We start from the raw sequence: 14,217 nt of genomic DNA, 5'->3' as shown, positions 1-14,217 counted from the left end.
TGTCAACATTGTCAACTAAAGATAATTTAATCTTTTTTTTTAACAATTTGGATGGGTCAATTTGCTTGACATTAAAGAAATAAAGATTAAACTGGGCAAAATCTAAGATCAAAGACACTTAATCACCATAGATAAATCCCACAGAACACTGTTGATACCAGTACTAAGAAACATTCATCTAAAAACTAAAACGTTGTCTTGTCCTATAGATCATAGACACTGAATCTCCTTCATGATTTTAAAGCCACTACGAAACATATGTACTAAAGAGATAACACTAAAAAGGGAGATACCACAAAAGCTAAAGCCTAAACTGATAACACAAACTACTTGATGGTCACAAACTTGTTAGTACCGTGCCTGGCCCAGTGGTTCCTGAGGTCAACCGGGCAAGTCAAGTCATACCCTTCACCAGCAAGCCTCATAAGGAGCTTGACATAAGCACCATTGCTCATTTTCCTTCCAGCGAGACGAGTTCCAGGCCTTGTGGTGCTCATAGGTAGTGGGAATGTCGATATGCTAATCGTACAGCACGAGGATTGCCAACCGCCCATGCCCCATTTGTAGCAAACCTTCGGAACGCCTGTACAGGAGCAGACAGGTGGAGGAACACCAGAAACATCGAAGCTCGAGATGTCAACAACGTTGATGTCAGGATTCTTTTTCTCGCGCTTTATTTCCGGGATGCTCAGTGTCTTCTTCGGGGTTTTGGGTGCAGATCGTTTCTTACTTTGTGGTTTTGGCTTCAACGCTTTCGAAGGAGACAGCATCGTGGACGACTTCAGCTCCACATCGTGTATGTATCCTCTTGTAGGAGGAGGAAACAAACGAACTTGAGGCACCATGGCAAGTTCAGCAGGCTCTGCTTGAGGGGGTTGAGAAAGATCAATGCCTGTGGTTCTTGGAACAGGGTAGTAGGAATGGAACCAAAGAGGATTAGACGTAGGCAAGCCAGTGTCCTTGCTTGTGCTGGTAGCAGGTTTCATATGGTTTCGTGATAGATATGGATCCATCTCGATAGCTTGCTTCAGTGGTAAGATGGCACCCTCACGAAACAGCTTTCTACATTGATTTTCAAGAGCAGACGAGATTAGCCAACACTCCTAATGCCTAATTATGCACACAGACATCTACATATCTTCAAGAAATAAACGAACTAACACTAACTGATAACTTTTAACTCAATGCTCCAAAATTTGATGCAAGAAAGCTATTAAGAAAACTCTACAGAACCCTCATGATAAGAAGAGATGACACATCTAAAGCGTAAAAGAGCAGACTTTTTAATCTTTCTTGAATCGTTTGGGTGAAATTTGGCAAACCCAGAGGAGATTACGAAAGAAGAAGCAAGACCCATGAGCGGAAAGTCCAAAATGGCAACCGTCAACCATGAAAGATCAAAACTTGGGCTAAAGTTTCAAAATTATCATACCTCGAAACAGAGTCGAATCCAAGAACAAAGTGATCTTTAGGCAGACGCGAACAAGAGAAATCGACGAGAGTTACCGACGGCAAACACTCTTACTGCTACGCTCGCACTCCACTCTCTCTCTCTCGAATTCTTCTAGGGCTCACCGATTTTCAAAACAATCCGCTTCTTATTCTCTCCACGCCAATTTTATTCGATATTGAAAAAAACATTGGGTATATGATCAAGTTAAGAACAAATGGGCCAGAAAAAAAAAACAGAAACCCAGTTTAAGCCCATATAGAATGTGTTTAATATGATCTGATATTAAAATAATTAAATATCTAATTAGATCGGTTTTGATACGCTAACAAGTAGATTTCATATGGATGCCATTTTGGTTTAGATGACTTTACTTTTTTTCAGTTGGGTAAAATTCATAAACAAGTTTTAAAAAGAAGGGCTTCTCCGTCAAACAATCAACCAAACTTTTACTTAATTCTCTGCGAAACTAAAGCAGCTCAACAGCGTCTTTTTACTGTGCTCAGAGTTTTTCAGACATCACAAACGGTCGTTAGGTATATTCATTGCATCTCCAGTTTCAATCCTTGTATTAGGTTCTGCGTTTCTGTTCTGAATGTTGTCTGAATCCAGAGACTAGAGCCCTTTTAACCTGTTCGATTATCAATATATATATGGTATGTAGTGCTTAGGAACTGTATTGGTCAACGATTATTTGCTGGATTGTTGTCTGTGGTAGGGCTTATGCATTAAGTAGACCTCATAGATGAATTAGCTGAGTGTTCATCTTGCAGGTAGCTCTCACTGGTTGTTTTACAAACTTGTGAGTGTGGTAATGGCTAGCAGTGAGATGGAAAAACCTAGTAAAGAGAAGGAACTTAAACAGCCTTCTTCTTCTTCTTCTGCTCCTCCTCCTTCACAGGTTTGCGTTTTATCCATTCTCTACTCCCAGTTTTAAGAAGGAAACATAGGTTTCATTTGGGATATTCTGTGTGTTTTAGGAACCTTCTTCGTCTGTGAGTGCTGGACCAGATTGGTCTGGTTTTCAGGTGTATACAGATTCCTCCGTCTATGAACCTGTGGTTCTGTTTTCTTGTTGCGTTTGATTCTTATGTGTGTCTTTTTTTCTTTTGCTCCTTTGACAGGCATCTCCTGCTCCTATGCAGCCTCATGGTTTTGTGACATCAAGTCCGCAACCTCACCCTTACATGTGGGGGGTTCAGGTAAACTGTCTTACATTCATCTCTTTTCATTGTGTATTAGTGTTCATAGTTGCAAATGGCTCCTTGGGGGTTTAGTCTATCTGAGTTGCAGCGTTTTGATATATACATATGCTTGGGGGAATTGGTCTTTATCTGAGTAAAGATTAACTCCTACAAACTCTTTATCAATGTGAATCTTTTTGCAGCATATGATGCCTCCTTATGGAACTCCTCCTCATCCATACGTTACAATGTATCCACCAGGTGGCATGTACGCCCATCCTTCAATGCCTCCGGTACTGCCATACTCTAGATATGTGGTTTCTATGGACATATGTATTTGAAACGTGGCTGTTGGTCTTTTCTTTATCATTGTTCGTTTTGTAACAGGGTTCTTATCCATATAGCCCTATGCCTTCTCCAAATGGAGTGACCGAAGCTTCCGTGAGTTCTTCGCATTTCTCCTCTAATGGTACTTGCTTGCTTTTTTTGTTGTTGTTGGATCATAAATGAGACACATGCTTGTATGCAGGGTAATACTACAGGCGGCACCGAAGGTGATTCTAAACGATCTGATGTGAAAGAAAAATTGCCTATCAGAAGATCAAAAAGAATATTGAGCATGATGAAAGGAAAGAACAACGAGCCTGGAAAGAACTCAGGAGCATCAGCTAATGTAGCTTACTCTAAAAGGCATGTTACATTCCTTGACTGTATGTGTAGCTATTCTCGTAGCGTGTTGATTGTCTTTGGACTTATTCTTGCTTCATAGATAGTATCCACTATTTTACTGCTCTGAAATTTTATTTTGTTACAGTGGGGAGAGTGATTCTGATGGTTCGAGTGAAGGAAGTGATGCAAACTATCAAATTGTAAGTGAAAGATAGCTAGCTATCATCAGCCTTTTTCATTTTACTCATATTTTGGCTCTTTGTGTGTAACTAAGAACTAGCATTAGTATGAGTTTAGGCTCTTTATCCTGTCACTAGATTGACCTATTCGTAACTGTCAGACTCTTAGATTTCTACTGTAAATTGCTTGAATGTTGCTAGCACACTTGCATTGTTGCACATTGGCACACAAAACCTTTTCAGTTGTATAACTTGCCTTAGAAAATTGTTTATGTTGGATCTTTGTGGTTGAAAATTCTTACAAGAGTTCCTATAAAATTATGATAGTGATTTCTGATTTGTACTCCTTGTAGGACTTAGGATCTAGTCAAGACGGGAAGGATGGTTGGTTTATGACCCTTTCTTATTTTCATTTCTATTATGTGGCTAACACTGAAAGCTGCTTACTAGAGAATGCTTTATTGTTTTGCAAATTCACCCGAAGCAGCATCAGAGAATGGTGGTTCTGCTAATGGTCTCCAAAATGGAAGTGTTGGTACACCTCTTCCAACGGTTAGCCAGAAGGTGCCAATAATGTCAAAGACAGCTCCAGGTGTTCCCGGCCAACCAACAAATATAAATATTGGGATGGGTTATTGGGGTGCTCCTATCCCTGGAATGCATGGGAAAGTATCTACACCAGTTCCTGGAGTCTTTGCTCAAATGTCACGAGATGGTGGCCATTCACAACCCTGGTTACAGGTGTGTGCGCTTGCGTTTTAATATTTCTCATAAAAAAATATTTTGGTCCCCAAACTCAAAATTGCTTGTGTTGCAATCAGGACGAGAGAGAACTTAAGAGACAGAGACGGAAGCAGACCAATAGGGAGGCTGCTCAAAGATCCAGGCTGCGTAAAGAGGTACTAAACACCGCCTTTCAGAACTGTGAATCACGTTCATGTGAGCAAACTATGGACATGGAAGAAGTTTTTGTGTTTCAGGCCGAATTTGATCAATTGGCACAATACACTGAGGTGTTGAGTGCAGAAAACGCAAGTCTTAGAGCAGAAATGAACAGGCTTAAAAGCCAGCGCGAAGAGCTCACTTCTGAGAATACCTCTCTCAAGGTATAATAAAGAAAAGCTTCTCAATTTAGTTTTAATGCCAAACAAAAAACTAAACAACAACTAAAAAGGTTTTCTTTGTTGTTGTTTTGCAGGACCTACTTTTATCATTCCCTCCACTAGAAGGTATAAACATGGACAAGGATGACCAAGAACCAGACACCAACCAAACATGCTTCACAGAGACAAAGTTTGTTTCCTACAAAGACTCAACTTGAGAAAAAACATACAAGCAAAACCAATTCTTAACACATGTATAAAAAGTAGAAGAAAACAACAACACTAAGCGGTTCTTTGCTAACAGATGGTTGTAGGATTTTAGGCGTCAGAGACTAATAGGTCGGTCCAGTGGTCTTGTTGATTTAAGGCTCAGACCAAGGCAATGTACCTTTTCTGTATCAAATGCACCCTTTTAAGCTTATCATATAATTCGATTTTTTTTCCTTCTCTTCACTTGATGAATGTGGTATAGGTGGTTAAAAGTCTGCGCCAAATAGAGAAAACGCAAACGCTAATTGTTTTTTGATAGTATGTAACCATGTCTTGTATGACTAAGTTAATGCTCTGATAAAATCATGAATATAGGTTTGTGTGATGTTTTGAAAGCAAAACATCTCTCATGAGTATAAAAGTGCAGAAGGTGAGAAGAGGTTATCTTCTCTACATTTTGTTATGAAGAAGATAGCTGCAACTGAGGTAAGCAAAACATCTCTCATGAGTATAAAAGTGCCCGTGATAGGCTACCAACTCGTGACAGATAGGGGTCATGGGGTTTGAATGTCCCCGATAGGTGTGTTCTAAATATAGATGCTGCTGTCAAAAGAAAGTTTGTTTTAGATATGACCAAAGGTTGTCAGAAACAAGCTGACATCACTAAGTTTACGGCAGAGGAGAAGCAAACGTTAGATATATACTTGGTTGATGCATGGGGGCTTCGAGTGTATCTTTAGTTGGGACTTAAAAACAGTATTGCGGCTTGTTTTTCTTAAAGCAGTGGAAGGGTAACAAATGGAATAAACTACAAAAATCAAATTACCTTAAATATGTAAAAAGATTAATAGATTTAACTAATTTGGGATATTCTCGGATGAGAGACGTATTCAGCTTATGGTTTAGAAATATATGTTTCATATATTTTGTGTCTAACTTGCTGAAAATGTATTTACTTCTTAGTGAATATAACAAGTACTAGACTGTAAGGGAAAGACAACTTGATTATTGGTGGTGTCGCTGGGACATTTATGAGGGCATGGATCTTTTGAGAGGACTGCTGATCAAGATGGGGATGGTAACTAAGAATCTGAGACTGTGGGGACTATCATGTGTTAGGATGGATGTTGTGCATGCTGTGACTTCTCACTTCTGTTAGCATTCGGATGTTTGCAAAAAAAAAAACACTAAAACAAAACAAGAATAAACAATTTGTTTGTGGAAATCCATTTGTCTGATAACATACTAATGCAAGTTTCATTACAAGAGAAATTCACATGGTAGCAATGAGTTTCATTCTTATTAATAACGTATGGGTGAGCAAGAGAAACCTGTGTGGTGACACTGACCCTTGCAAGTCAACCCTCTCTTTCAGGGTGAAGAGTATGATGTGAAAGCCTTAATGATTGAGACATACATATCAATGCCCTTCAAATACTCAGCTTGACTCAGATACTGCACAAAAAGAAAAGATGAAAGAAGGGCACTAGACACTGATCAACCAGATAATAGGCAAACAGAAGGATATGACAGTACCTCATTGTGATCATGAAGCAAACTTGGCGTGTTTGATATAGGAGAGAACCCAAACGCAGGCAAGCCAGCTTTCCGGAAGTACCGAGAATCTGTTGATGCAGGGAAGATCTCAGGCTCACTAGTCTTCCCTCCAGCTTCATTCACAGCGTTTTGTAAGAGTACCCACCATGGATTTGAATTATCATTTCCGGTAAGTAATTGCTTCCCTGAAAGATTCTGGTCGAACCGCCACAGCTGACATACCGAGAGAACTCTTTCATCAGATACAACTTTGTTAAGTCCTGACCACAATATTCAAAAATATCACCTTATAGGACATGTTCCGGGCAACAGGTGCCCATTCCTCAACCAAACGTTTTTCTAGTGCTACTAGATCAGCAGTGGGTGGGATACGAATGTCGAAGCCAGCTTCTGCCTCGGATGGTTGCAGATTCATCACAAATCCCTTCATCCAAAAGAGGGTTTGTCAGGTTCAGACAAGACATTACAACCTTGGTTATCATGTCTGAAACAACAGAGAGAGAATAATACATCCGGAGAAGGAGTGCCAGCTTTGAGGAAAACCATGTTGACAGAGACTACGCCACCGTCAGGCTTCAAGCCAGCTTTGAGCATATCAAACTGAGAAGCTCTGAATCTATCATACTCTCAATGCTTTTAGTGAGATTCTCCGAGGCTGAGTCATCATAGAGCTTGGAGCCATGGCCAGGTTGTCCTACAGCTTTGATCTGAAGCGACCATGGAATCCTCTCTCCATTGAAGACTCTGTAGCTCTCCGTTGGAGATGGCAAGCCTGATTCATTCATTACCGTTAACAATATTAATTTGTGTGCTCATCTCTTCTTTTCAAAGGCATTTTTGTTTTTTTTAACTAACAAAAAAAGAGAGTAAAAGCTCTTTCTACATTGACGAGATCTCTTGTACCATTTACTATCTATTTATATGAATACTATCTATTTATACCAAGCTTCATAATCCCCACATCCAAAACCACGAGGTCCACGACAAACATCAAGTAATATTAGTTTTGTGCGAATAACTTCTAAACTTTGCACATTGTACTTTACAAGTGAGCTACCAATACTTGGGGCGTATACGTACACTATCTTCTTTAACTAGACAGTTATAAGGCTGGGACTTTGACCCGAACTTATCAAACTGAACCAATTTTTTTTTTTTTTTGGGTTCAATTTGATATGTTAAAAAATTAGCTTTCAGTTTGTTTCGGCACTTGATTATTTCAATTTTTTTTTTTTTAAAGAAAATTATAACCAAATCATACCAACTTTAATCAAAATCTTGAGCCAGACTAACAAAATTTTGAGCCAAAGTAACTGAAATAACCGAATTTAACAGAACTCTATTGAAAACCCCACATGTTTAACCAAGATTAACCGAAGCCGAAACTTCACTAACTTCAATTCAATTCAACACAATTTTATATAAACCGAATAACTCAGGAAAAAACGAATCTGCATGCCTAGTTATATTAACAAGCTTTACCAAATGTTTCTACCTTCGTCAAGCACAACCGCAATGCTCAATGTAACGGCCCGGTTCCTGGCCCAAAAATTTTCATAAAAGAATGGGCTTCTCTACGGCCCATTTCACAAAAAACCTAGGGTTCCCTTCACCCTTTCCTTTATAAAGAGATGCAGCCCATTCTTTTCTCTCATTTTCTGAAACTTGAGCGAAGCTCTGCAGAGATTTAGAGAGACTTGGAAACCCTAGCCGTCAAGCTTCTCTTTTCCCTCTTCCCTCTTCTTCTCTCACGCCTCTCTTTCTCTCCTCTCTCCCTCCTCCTCGCCGGTGCCATGTGGTGATGGTGGTGGTGGTTGCAGCCGTGGTGGTGGTGACCAGATCTCGTCTCTCTCTTGTTTAGTTGTTCCAGATCTGTTCAGATCTCTTCATCCTTGTTTCCAGATCCAGATCTAGGCTAAGGTGGAGTGTTTCGAACCCAACCTTCTTTCATGGTTCTGTATACTCCTATATGTTGGAGTTAGGTTTGCTTAGACCCTGTTTGGGAGTTAGGTTGATAGTACATGGTATTGCTAGGATGATAGATGAATGGATCATGATGCATAAGAACCCTCATACTGATAAATGGGACTTGATGAACTGAATTGAATTGTTGTGGTAATGGTTGATTGGTAGTTGATACTTGTATGTTTGGTTGTGATGTCCCATGTGTTGTTGTGATTGAAGTTAGGATGCTAGAGAGAAATAAATGCTAGGATGATAGGTGAGCAGTGATTATAAAAGTTATTGAAGTAGAACTTGAATGCGATGTGTATTGTGTGTGACACCGATAACGGGTGGCGTCTAGTGATTGAGTCCAAGTACAAGTATGAATGAAAAGGGGAGTAATTGGGAATGAGAAGGGTTAAGTGGAAACGATAAGGAAGTGAAAGGATAAGTAAAAGTATGAAAGAATGATGTTAAGGTTAAGCATGGGTGGGAAAGCATATAGAGAGTCTAAGGAAAGTAGGTGGGGTAAGTAGTCCACGCTAGGTATCCATAGGAGATGTGGCGAATCCACATGAATATGGAAGCACCCATAGGAGATGTGGCCAATCCACATGAATATGGGGTAGAAGCCTAGTGGGGGGCTACCCACTGAGGAAAAGTATGTGTGGCAGCAGTTCACGCTAGGTATCCATAGGAGATGTGGCGAATCCACATGAATATGGAAGCACCCATAGGAGATGTGGCGAATCCACATGAATATGGGGTAGAAGCCTAGTTGGGACTACCCACTGATGAAAAGAACGTGTGCCAACCGCGAGAGGCGGGATATAAAAACGTGCATCATGGTCGGGTAACGGGGAGTTAAAGGTGTCATAGGATCGAGTTGGACTGGTAAGATGAGTCGGTTAAGTCTAGGGTTTGACCTGTGTGGCAATGAGTGAGATCATTGTATTGATTGATCACTAGGTTGTTAGAAATGAATGGAAGTTAATGTGGAAATTACAGATGACGATAGGAAATGATAAAATGCATTAACTGATTGTAGTGGCTAGTCGGTCCTAGTTCCCGCATAGAGTAGTATAGAGTGTCATGCGGGCAGGCTGGTCTAGAGCCACTTCACTGAGTAACTTGTTGCTCACCCCTCCATTTCCATTTTTTCCTGTGCGCAGGACTGTAAGTAGAAGTATATGGATGTGGGTGTGACGGTATTTCAAAGAAGGTTATGCGCTCGTCTCTCGGGACCAGTAACGGGATACGTAGGGTTGTCTAAATGAGTAGACACGTGTCCATAACGCCCCTTCGATAACCCCGGTCGGACGCCGGGGGATCGGGCTGTTACAATTGGTATCAGAGCGGGTTAAGATCCCTTAGTTCTGTCCTAAGGGATCGGCATTTCCGACGTTTAAAAAAAAAAAAAAAAAAAAAAGAAAAGAGAGAATTGTTTTAACTAAAAGAAAAGAGTGTGTGAAAAGTTTTGATTTTTCTGAAAGTTGTGATTTTTCTGAAAGTTATGAACGATTTCAAAACCACCCACTATATCTATACTTCTATTATGGTTCTGATCGGATGTCTACTTGAAGGATGTCTTCGACAACCAGTATCGACCAGAGTGACAATTACGGGTATCGTGGACCTGCATGGTGGAACCCGAACTACACTCGGACTCAGCGCATCATAAAGAGAAAGGTGGTACCCCATCGGTGACGTCCATTGATGAAGTTCCATCGCCAGACACATGAGTTGGAGTGGTTGGAGGAAAGCCAGAGATGGAAACCCGACTAATGTAACTACCGAGAGCGTGAAGGTTGTGGCGGATATCATGAGTTTAGAGGAACATTAGAGGTGCAGTGAAACAAGTTGAGGCCATAGGTCAATGAAAGTATTTCCCGAAGAATGACATATATCTAATGGAGGGTTAGTTCTAGGATATCTGCCCGAGAGACATGATTGTAAGGGAATACAATAAAGATATAACCCCTGAGGAGATTGTCAGGCACTCTCTAAGGGGGGCGAGAACTGATTCACAGCTTCCTGAAGGAAATGAGAACCGATCTGAAGAATAGTTGTAACGTGCAAGATTACTGGGATCATGAACTAATCTAAAAGGGTGCAGAGCTATTGTTTGGTGTAAGAAGATCATAGGCTAACCAAGCATCACATACTCAGAGCCCAAGGAGAACTTGCGACATCGTCATTAACACAAGGCGGTTTCGTTGTGACAAGAGTGGAAGTGCGAGAAGAACCACACTAGGTGATAATGGATGGGAGCGTACTACCAGTATAACCAGTACAACTAGTAGGGCTATGATAGGAGGTTCGTTCATCAAGGAAAACATGGCCAGACCGAAGGACTCAGAGGACGAGGATATGTTCGGTGTGGAGTAGCTCGTTAAGTTTCATGAGATGAAGTGCTCGCTAAGTTAATCAACGGAGATGTGGTTGGGTACCACACAACGGTGAAGGAAGAGATCATGGGACAAGTTTATCGGTCGCAATGGCCATTGTAGTGGGCAGCAAACAGATTTATCCGGATTCGAAGAGGAACTGCCAAGAGGGTTTTAATGGAGCTTTGCAACTAAGACTTGTTAGTTGAGAATAGTGGGATGTGAGGCCGTATATGATTGATGCAAGAGTTTTATGTGTCAAAATGGAAATGGAATATGATAACAATATATTTTTGTTGTTGGGTCGCCAAGGACATGGCAATCAACCTATGTGATGTACATGTGTGTGGAGCTTAGAGAGGAAGTTGGTTAATGGATCAGATATTAGTTGAATCCATGCAAGACATTAGCTATGACTCAAGCAAATGGATATCCCCTATGAGGATTGTATGAACAACCATGTTGAATCCCTTATGTAGGACCAAAGTGGGGGAGATCAGAATCTCGAGCCTGAGATGATCCAAGAAACCGCTTAGCAGATATAATTGTTGATGATGAGCTGCTGTACGAAAGGATAGAAGAGGTACATGACCATCAGAGAATTACGTCGACAAGAGTGGTGGTGATGTGGAAATGCATATGAGATGAAAACAATCTAGGGATGAGAACGCTGATGGAGAATCGATTTGGGAATTAAGAGGACGTTGGATCTCCGTGAGGAATATGGAACCTGGTCTGTTGCATGAACCATTAGATTTCAAAGGACGAGTTGTTTACCCATTCGGGTTCAGGATGTTAGAGTTGGAGTATCGACATATAGAATTCGGGGACGAATTCCATTCAAGTGGGGGAGAATTGTAACGGCCCGGTTCCTGGCCCAAAAATTTTCATAAAAGAATGGGCTTCTCTACGGCCCATTTCACAAAAAACCTAGGGTTCCCTTCACCCTTTCCTTTATAAAGAGATGCAGCCCATTCTTTTCTCTCATTTTCTGAAACTTGAGCGAAGCTCTGCAGAGATTTAGAGAGACTTGGAAACCCTAGCCGTCAAGCTTCTCTTTTCCCTCTTCCCTCTTCTTCTCTCACGCCTCTCTTTCTCTCCTCTCTCCCTCCTCCTCGCCGGTGCCATGTGGTGATGGTGGTGGTGGTTGCAGCCGTGGTGGTGGTGACCAGATCTCGTCTCTCTCTTGTTTAGTTGTTCCAGATCTGTTCAGATCTCTTCATCCTTGTTTCCAGATCCAGATCTAGGCTAAGGTGGAGTGTTTCGAACCCAACCTTCTTTCATGGTTCTGTATACTCCTATATGTTGGAGTTAGGTTTGCTTAGACCCTGTTTGGGAGTTAGGTTGATAGTACATGGTATTGCTAGGATGATAGATGAATGGATCATGATGCATAAGAACCCTCATACTGATAAATGGGACTTGATGAACTGAATTGAATTGTTGTGGTAATGGTTGATTGGTAGTTGATACTTGTATGTTTGGTTGTGATGTCCCATGTGTTGTTGTGATTGAAGTTAGGATGCTAGAGAGAAATAAATGCTAGGATGATAGGTGAGCAGTGATTATAAAAGTTATTGAAGTAGAACTTGAATGCGATGTGTATTGTGTGTGACACCGATAACGGGTGGCGTCTAGTGATTGAGTCCAAGTACAAGTATGAATGAAAAGGGGAGTAATTGGGAATGAGAAGGGTTAAGTGGAAACGATAAGGAAGTGAAAGGATAAGTAAAAGTATGAAAGAATGATGTTAAGGTTAAGCATGGGTGGGAAAGCATATAGAGAGTCTAAGGAAAGTAGGTGGGGTAAGTAGTCCACGCTAGGTATCCATAGGAGATGTGGCGAATCCACATGAATATGGAAGCACCCATAGGAGATGTGGCCAATCCACATGAATATGGGGTAGAAGCCTAGTGGGGGGCTACCCACTGAGGAAAAGTATGTGTGGCAGCAGTTCACGCTAGGTATCCATAGGAGATGTGGCGAATCCACATGAATATGGAAGCACCCATAGGAGATGTGGCGAATCCACATGAATATGGGGTAGAAGCCTAGTTGGGACTACCCACTGATGAAAAGAACGTGTGCCAACCGCGAGAGGCGGGATATAAAAACGTGCATCATGGTCGGGTAACGGGGAGTTAAAGGTGTCATAGGATCGAGTTGGACTGGTAAGATGAGTCGGTTAAGTCTAGGGTTTGACCTGTGTGGCAATGAGTGAGATCATTGTATTGATTGATCACTAGGTTGTTAGAAATGAATGGAAGTTAATGTGGAAATTACAGATGACGATAGGAAATGATAAAATGCATTAACTGATTGTAGTGGCTAGTCGGTCCTAGTTCCCGCATAGAGTAGTATAGAGTGTCATGCGGGCAGGCTGGTCTAGAGCCACTTCACTGAGTAACTTGTTGCTCACCCCTCCATTTCCATTTTTTCCTGTGCGCAGGACTGTAAGTAGAAGTATATGGATGTGGGTGTGACGGTATTTCAAAGAAGGTTATGCGCTCGTCTCTCGGGACCAGTAACGGGATACGTAGGGTTGTCTAAATGAGTAGACACGTGTCCATAACGCCCCTTCGATAACCCCGGTCGGACGCCGGGGGATCGGGCTGTTACACTCAAGCTCTTGAATATTTCCGACTCTCCACGAACCGCCCAACACCATCAGCGCCACCGATCTCTTCATCAGGAACGAACGTGACATATACCGATCTAAGCGGCTTATATCCAGAGGCTACAAGCTTTCGAATGGCTTCTAAGTACTGCATCCCAACGCTCTTCATGTCCTGAGTTCCCCTCGCGTATATTCTACCGTCTTCGTCGATCTCTGCTCCTAGCGGTGGATGATCCCACTTCTCTGCCTCAAAGGGGACGACGTCGACGTGAGAGTTCAAGAGAATCGCAGGTAACGAAGGCTCTGAGCCAGCCCATTTCAGGAGAACAATAGGCTTTCCCTGAACGAACTCGATTGGTTGGTATTGGAGAGAGATGGACTGAGCTTGTAATTTAATGAAGTTTGCGGCTGCGTAGTAATCAGGGTTAGGTTGTACGGTGTTTATACGGAGGTAATCTTGGAACCTGGAAATGATCGCCTTCGAGTCTAGAGCCATTGGTGAGGAACTGTAAACACTTGAGCAGAGTGGTGAAGATTGAAGAAGCTTATCTTTTAGTTTTATGAGACTGCGTTTTCCACGTGACTAAGCACATGCACCTCTCCTCCCATACCGGATCCCGTCTCGTTATTTAATTCGTGATTTGGGTTAACTATAGAGTAAATGGTTATTAAAAAGAGAGATAAAGACCAAAATAGCAATAAATCAAGTTTTTGTTTCCAAACTAGCATTCAAGGTCAAAATTCACAAAAATAACACTCAAGGGGTGGGGTTTAGGGTTTAGAATTTAGGGTTTAGGGTTTAGAGTTTAGGTTTTAGGGTTTAGAGTTGAGAAGTGAGGTTTTGAGAATAAGATTTCAAATTTTGAAAAATAAAAAAATTTAAATTTTTCAAAAGATAAAATGCTATTTTGGTCATT

The 14,217-nt window shown here is 41.4% G+C and overlaps 4 protein-coding genes across 7 annotated transcripts; 1 reads left to right on the top strand and 3 right to left on the bottom strand.

Moving 5' to 3' along the window:
* Positions 1-103: 103 nt before the first annotated feature.
* On the bottom strand, positions 104-1,667 carry LOC103857571 (protein BASIC PENTACYSTEINE7). 2 transcript variants are annotated; one of them, XM_009134778.3, is made up of 2 exons: positions 1,433-1,667; positions 104-1,062 (listed from the first exon to the last, which is right to left on the bottom strand). In XM_009134778.3, the coding sequence occupies exon 2, from the start codon at positions 1,011-1,013 to the stop codon at positions 327-329; it is 687 nt and encodes a 228-aa protein (XP_009133026.1). In that variant the 5' UTR covers positions 1,014-1,062; positions 1,433-1,667; the 3' UTR covers positions 104-326. The 2 variants fall into 2 exon arrangements, with proteins under 2 accessions (XP_009133026.1, XP_018513635.1); XM_018658119.2 differs by lacking the exon at positions 1,433-1,667 and adding an exon at positions 1,256-1,394 and having other exon boundaries at positions 104-1,058.
* A 106-nt stretch (positions 1,668-1,773) lies between these two features.
* Positions 1,774-5,034, top strand: LOC103857568 (bZIP transcription factor 16). Of its 3 annotated transcripts, none has more exons than XM_009134774.3 (13): positions 1,774-1,986; positions 2,224-2,351; positions 2,431-2,478; positions 2,575-2,652; positions 2,838-2,927; positions 3,022-3,075; positions 3,164-3,324; positions 3,449-3,503; positions 3,836-3,866; positions 3,970-4,223; positions 4,304-4,381; positions 4,463-4,588; positions 4,681-5,034. In XM_009134774.3, the coding sequence occupies exons 2-13, from the start codon at positions 2,265-2,267 to the stop codon at positions 4,801-4,803; spliced, it is 1,185 nt and encodes a 394-aa protein (XP_009133022.1). In that variant the 5' UTR covers positions 1,774-1,986; positions 2,224-2,264; the 3' UTR covers positions 4,804-5,034. The 3 variants fall into 3 exon arrangements, with proteins under 3 accessions (XP_009133022.1, XP_009133021.1, XP_009133023.1); XM_009134773.3 differs by having other exon boundaries at positions 3,967-4,223; XM_009134775.3 differs by lacking the exon at positions 2,431-2,478 and having other exon boundaries at positions 3,967-4,223.
* Positions 5,035-5,970: 936 nt separating this feature from the next.
* On the bottom strand, positions 5,971-14,029 carry LOC103857567 (aminoacylase-1-like). The gene is made up of 6 exons (XM_033287292.1): positions 13,309-14,029; positions 7,848-7,875; positions 6,863-7,124; positions 6,639-6,776; positions 6,332-6,565; positions 5,971-6,250 (listed from the first exon to the last, which is right to left on the bottom strand). The coding sequence occupies exons 3-6, from the start codon at positions 6,944-6,946 to the stop codon at positions 6,167-6,169; spliced, it is 540 nt and encodes a 179-aa protein (XP_033143183.1). The 5' UTR covers positions 6,947-7,124; positions 7,848-7,875; positions 13,309-14,029; the 3' UTR covers positions 5,971-6,166.
* Positions 13,305-13,796, bottom strand: LOC117125665 (aminoacylase-1-like). Its single transcript, XM_033286395.1, has one exon. It carries the CDS (start codon positions 13,794-13,796, stop codon positions 13,305-13,307), a length of 492 nt encoding a protein of 163 aa, XP_033142286.1.
* Positions 14,030-14,217: the final 188 nt, after the last annotated feature.

Source organism: Brassica rapa, chromosome A03, assembly GCF_000309985.2.
Source record: "Brassica rapa cultivar Chiifu-401-42 chromosome A03, CAAS_Brap_v3.01, whole genome shotgun sequence".
NCBI classification, from domain to species: Eukaryota; Viridiplantae; Streptophyta; class Magnoliopsida; order Brassicales; family Brassicaceae; genus Brassica; species Brassica rapa.
Note: the sequence above shows the minus strand (reverse complement) of the source record. Positions and strands in the feature narration are given on the sequence as shown.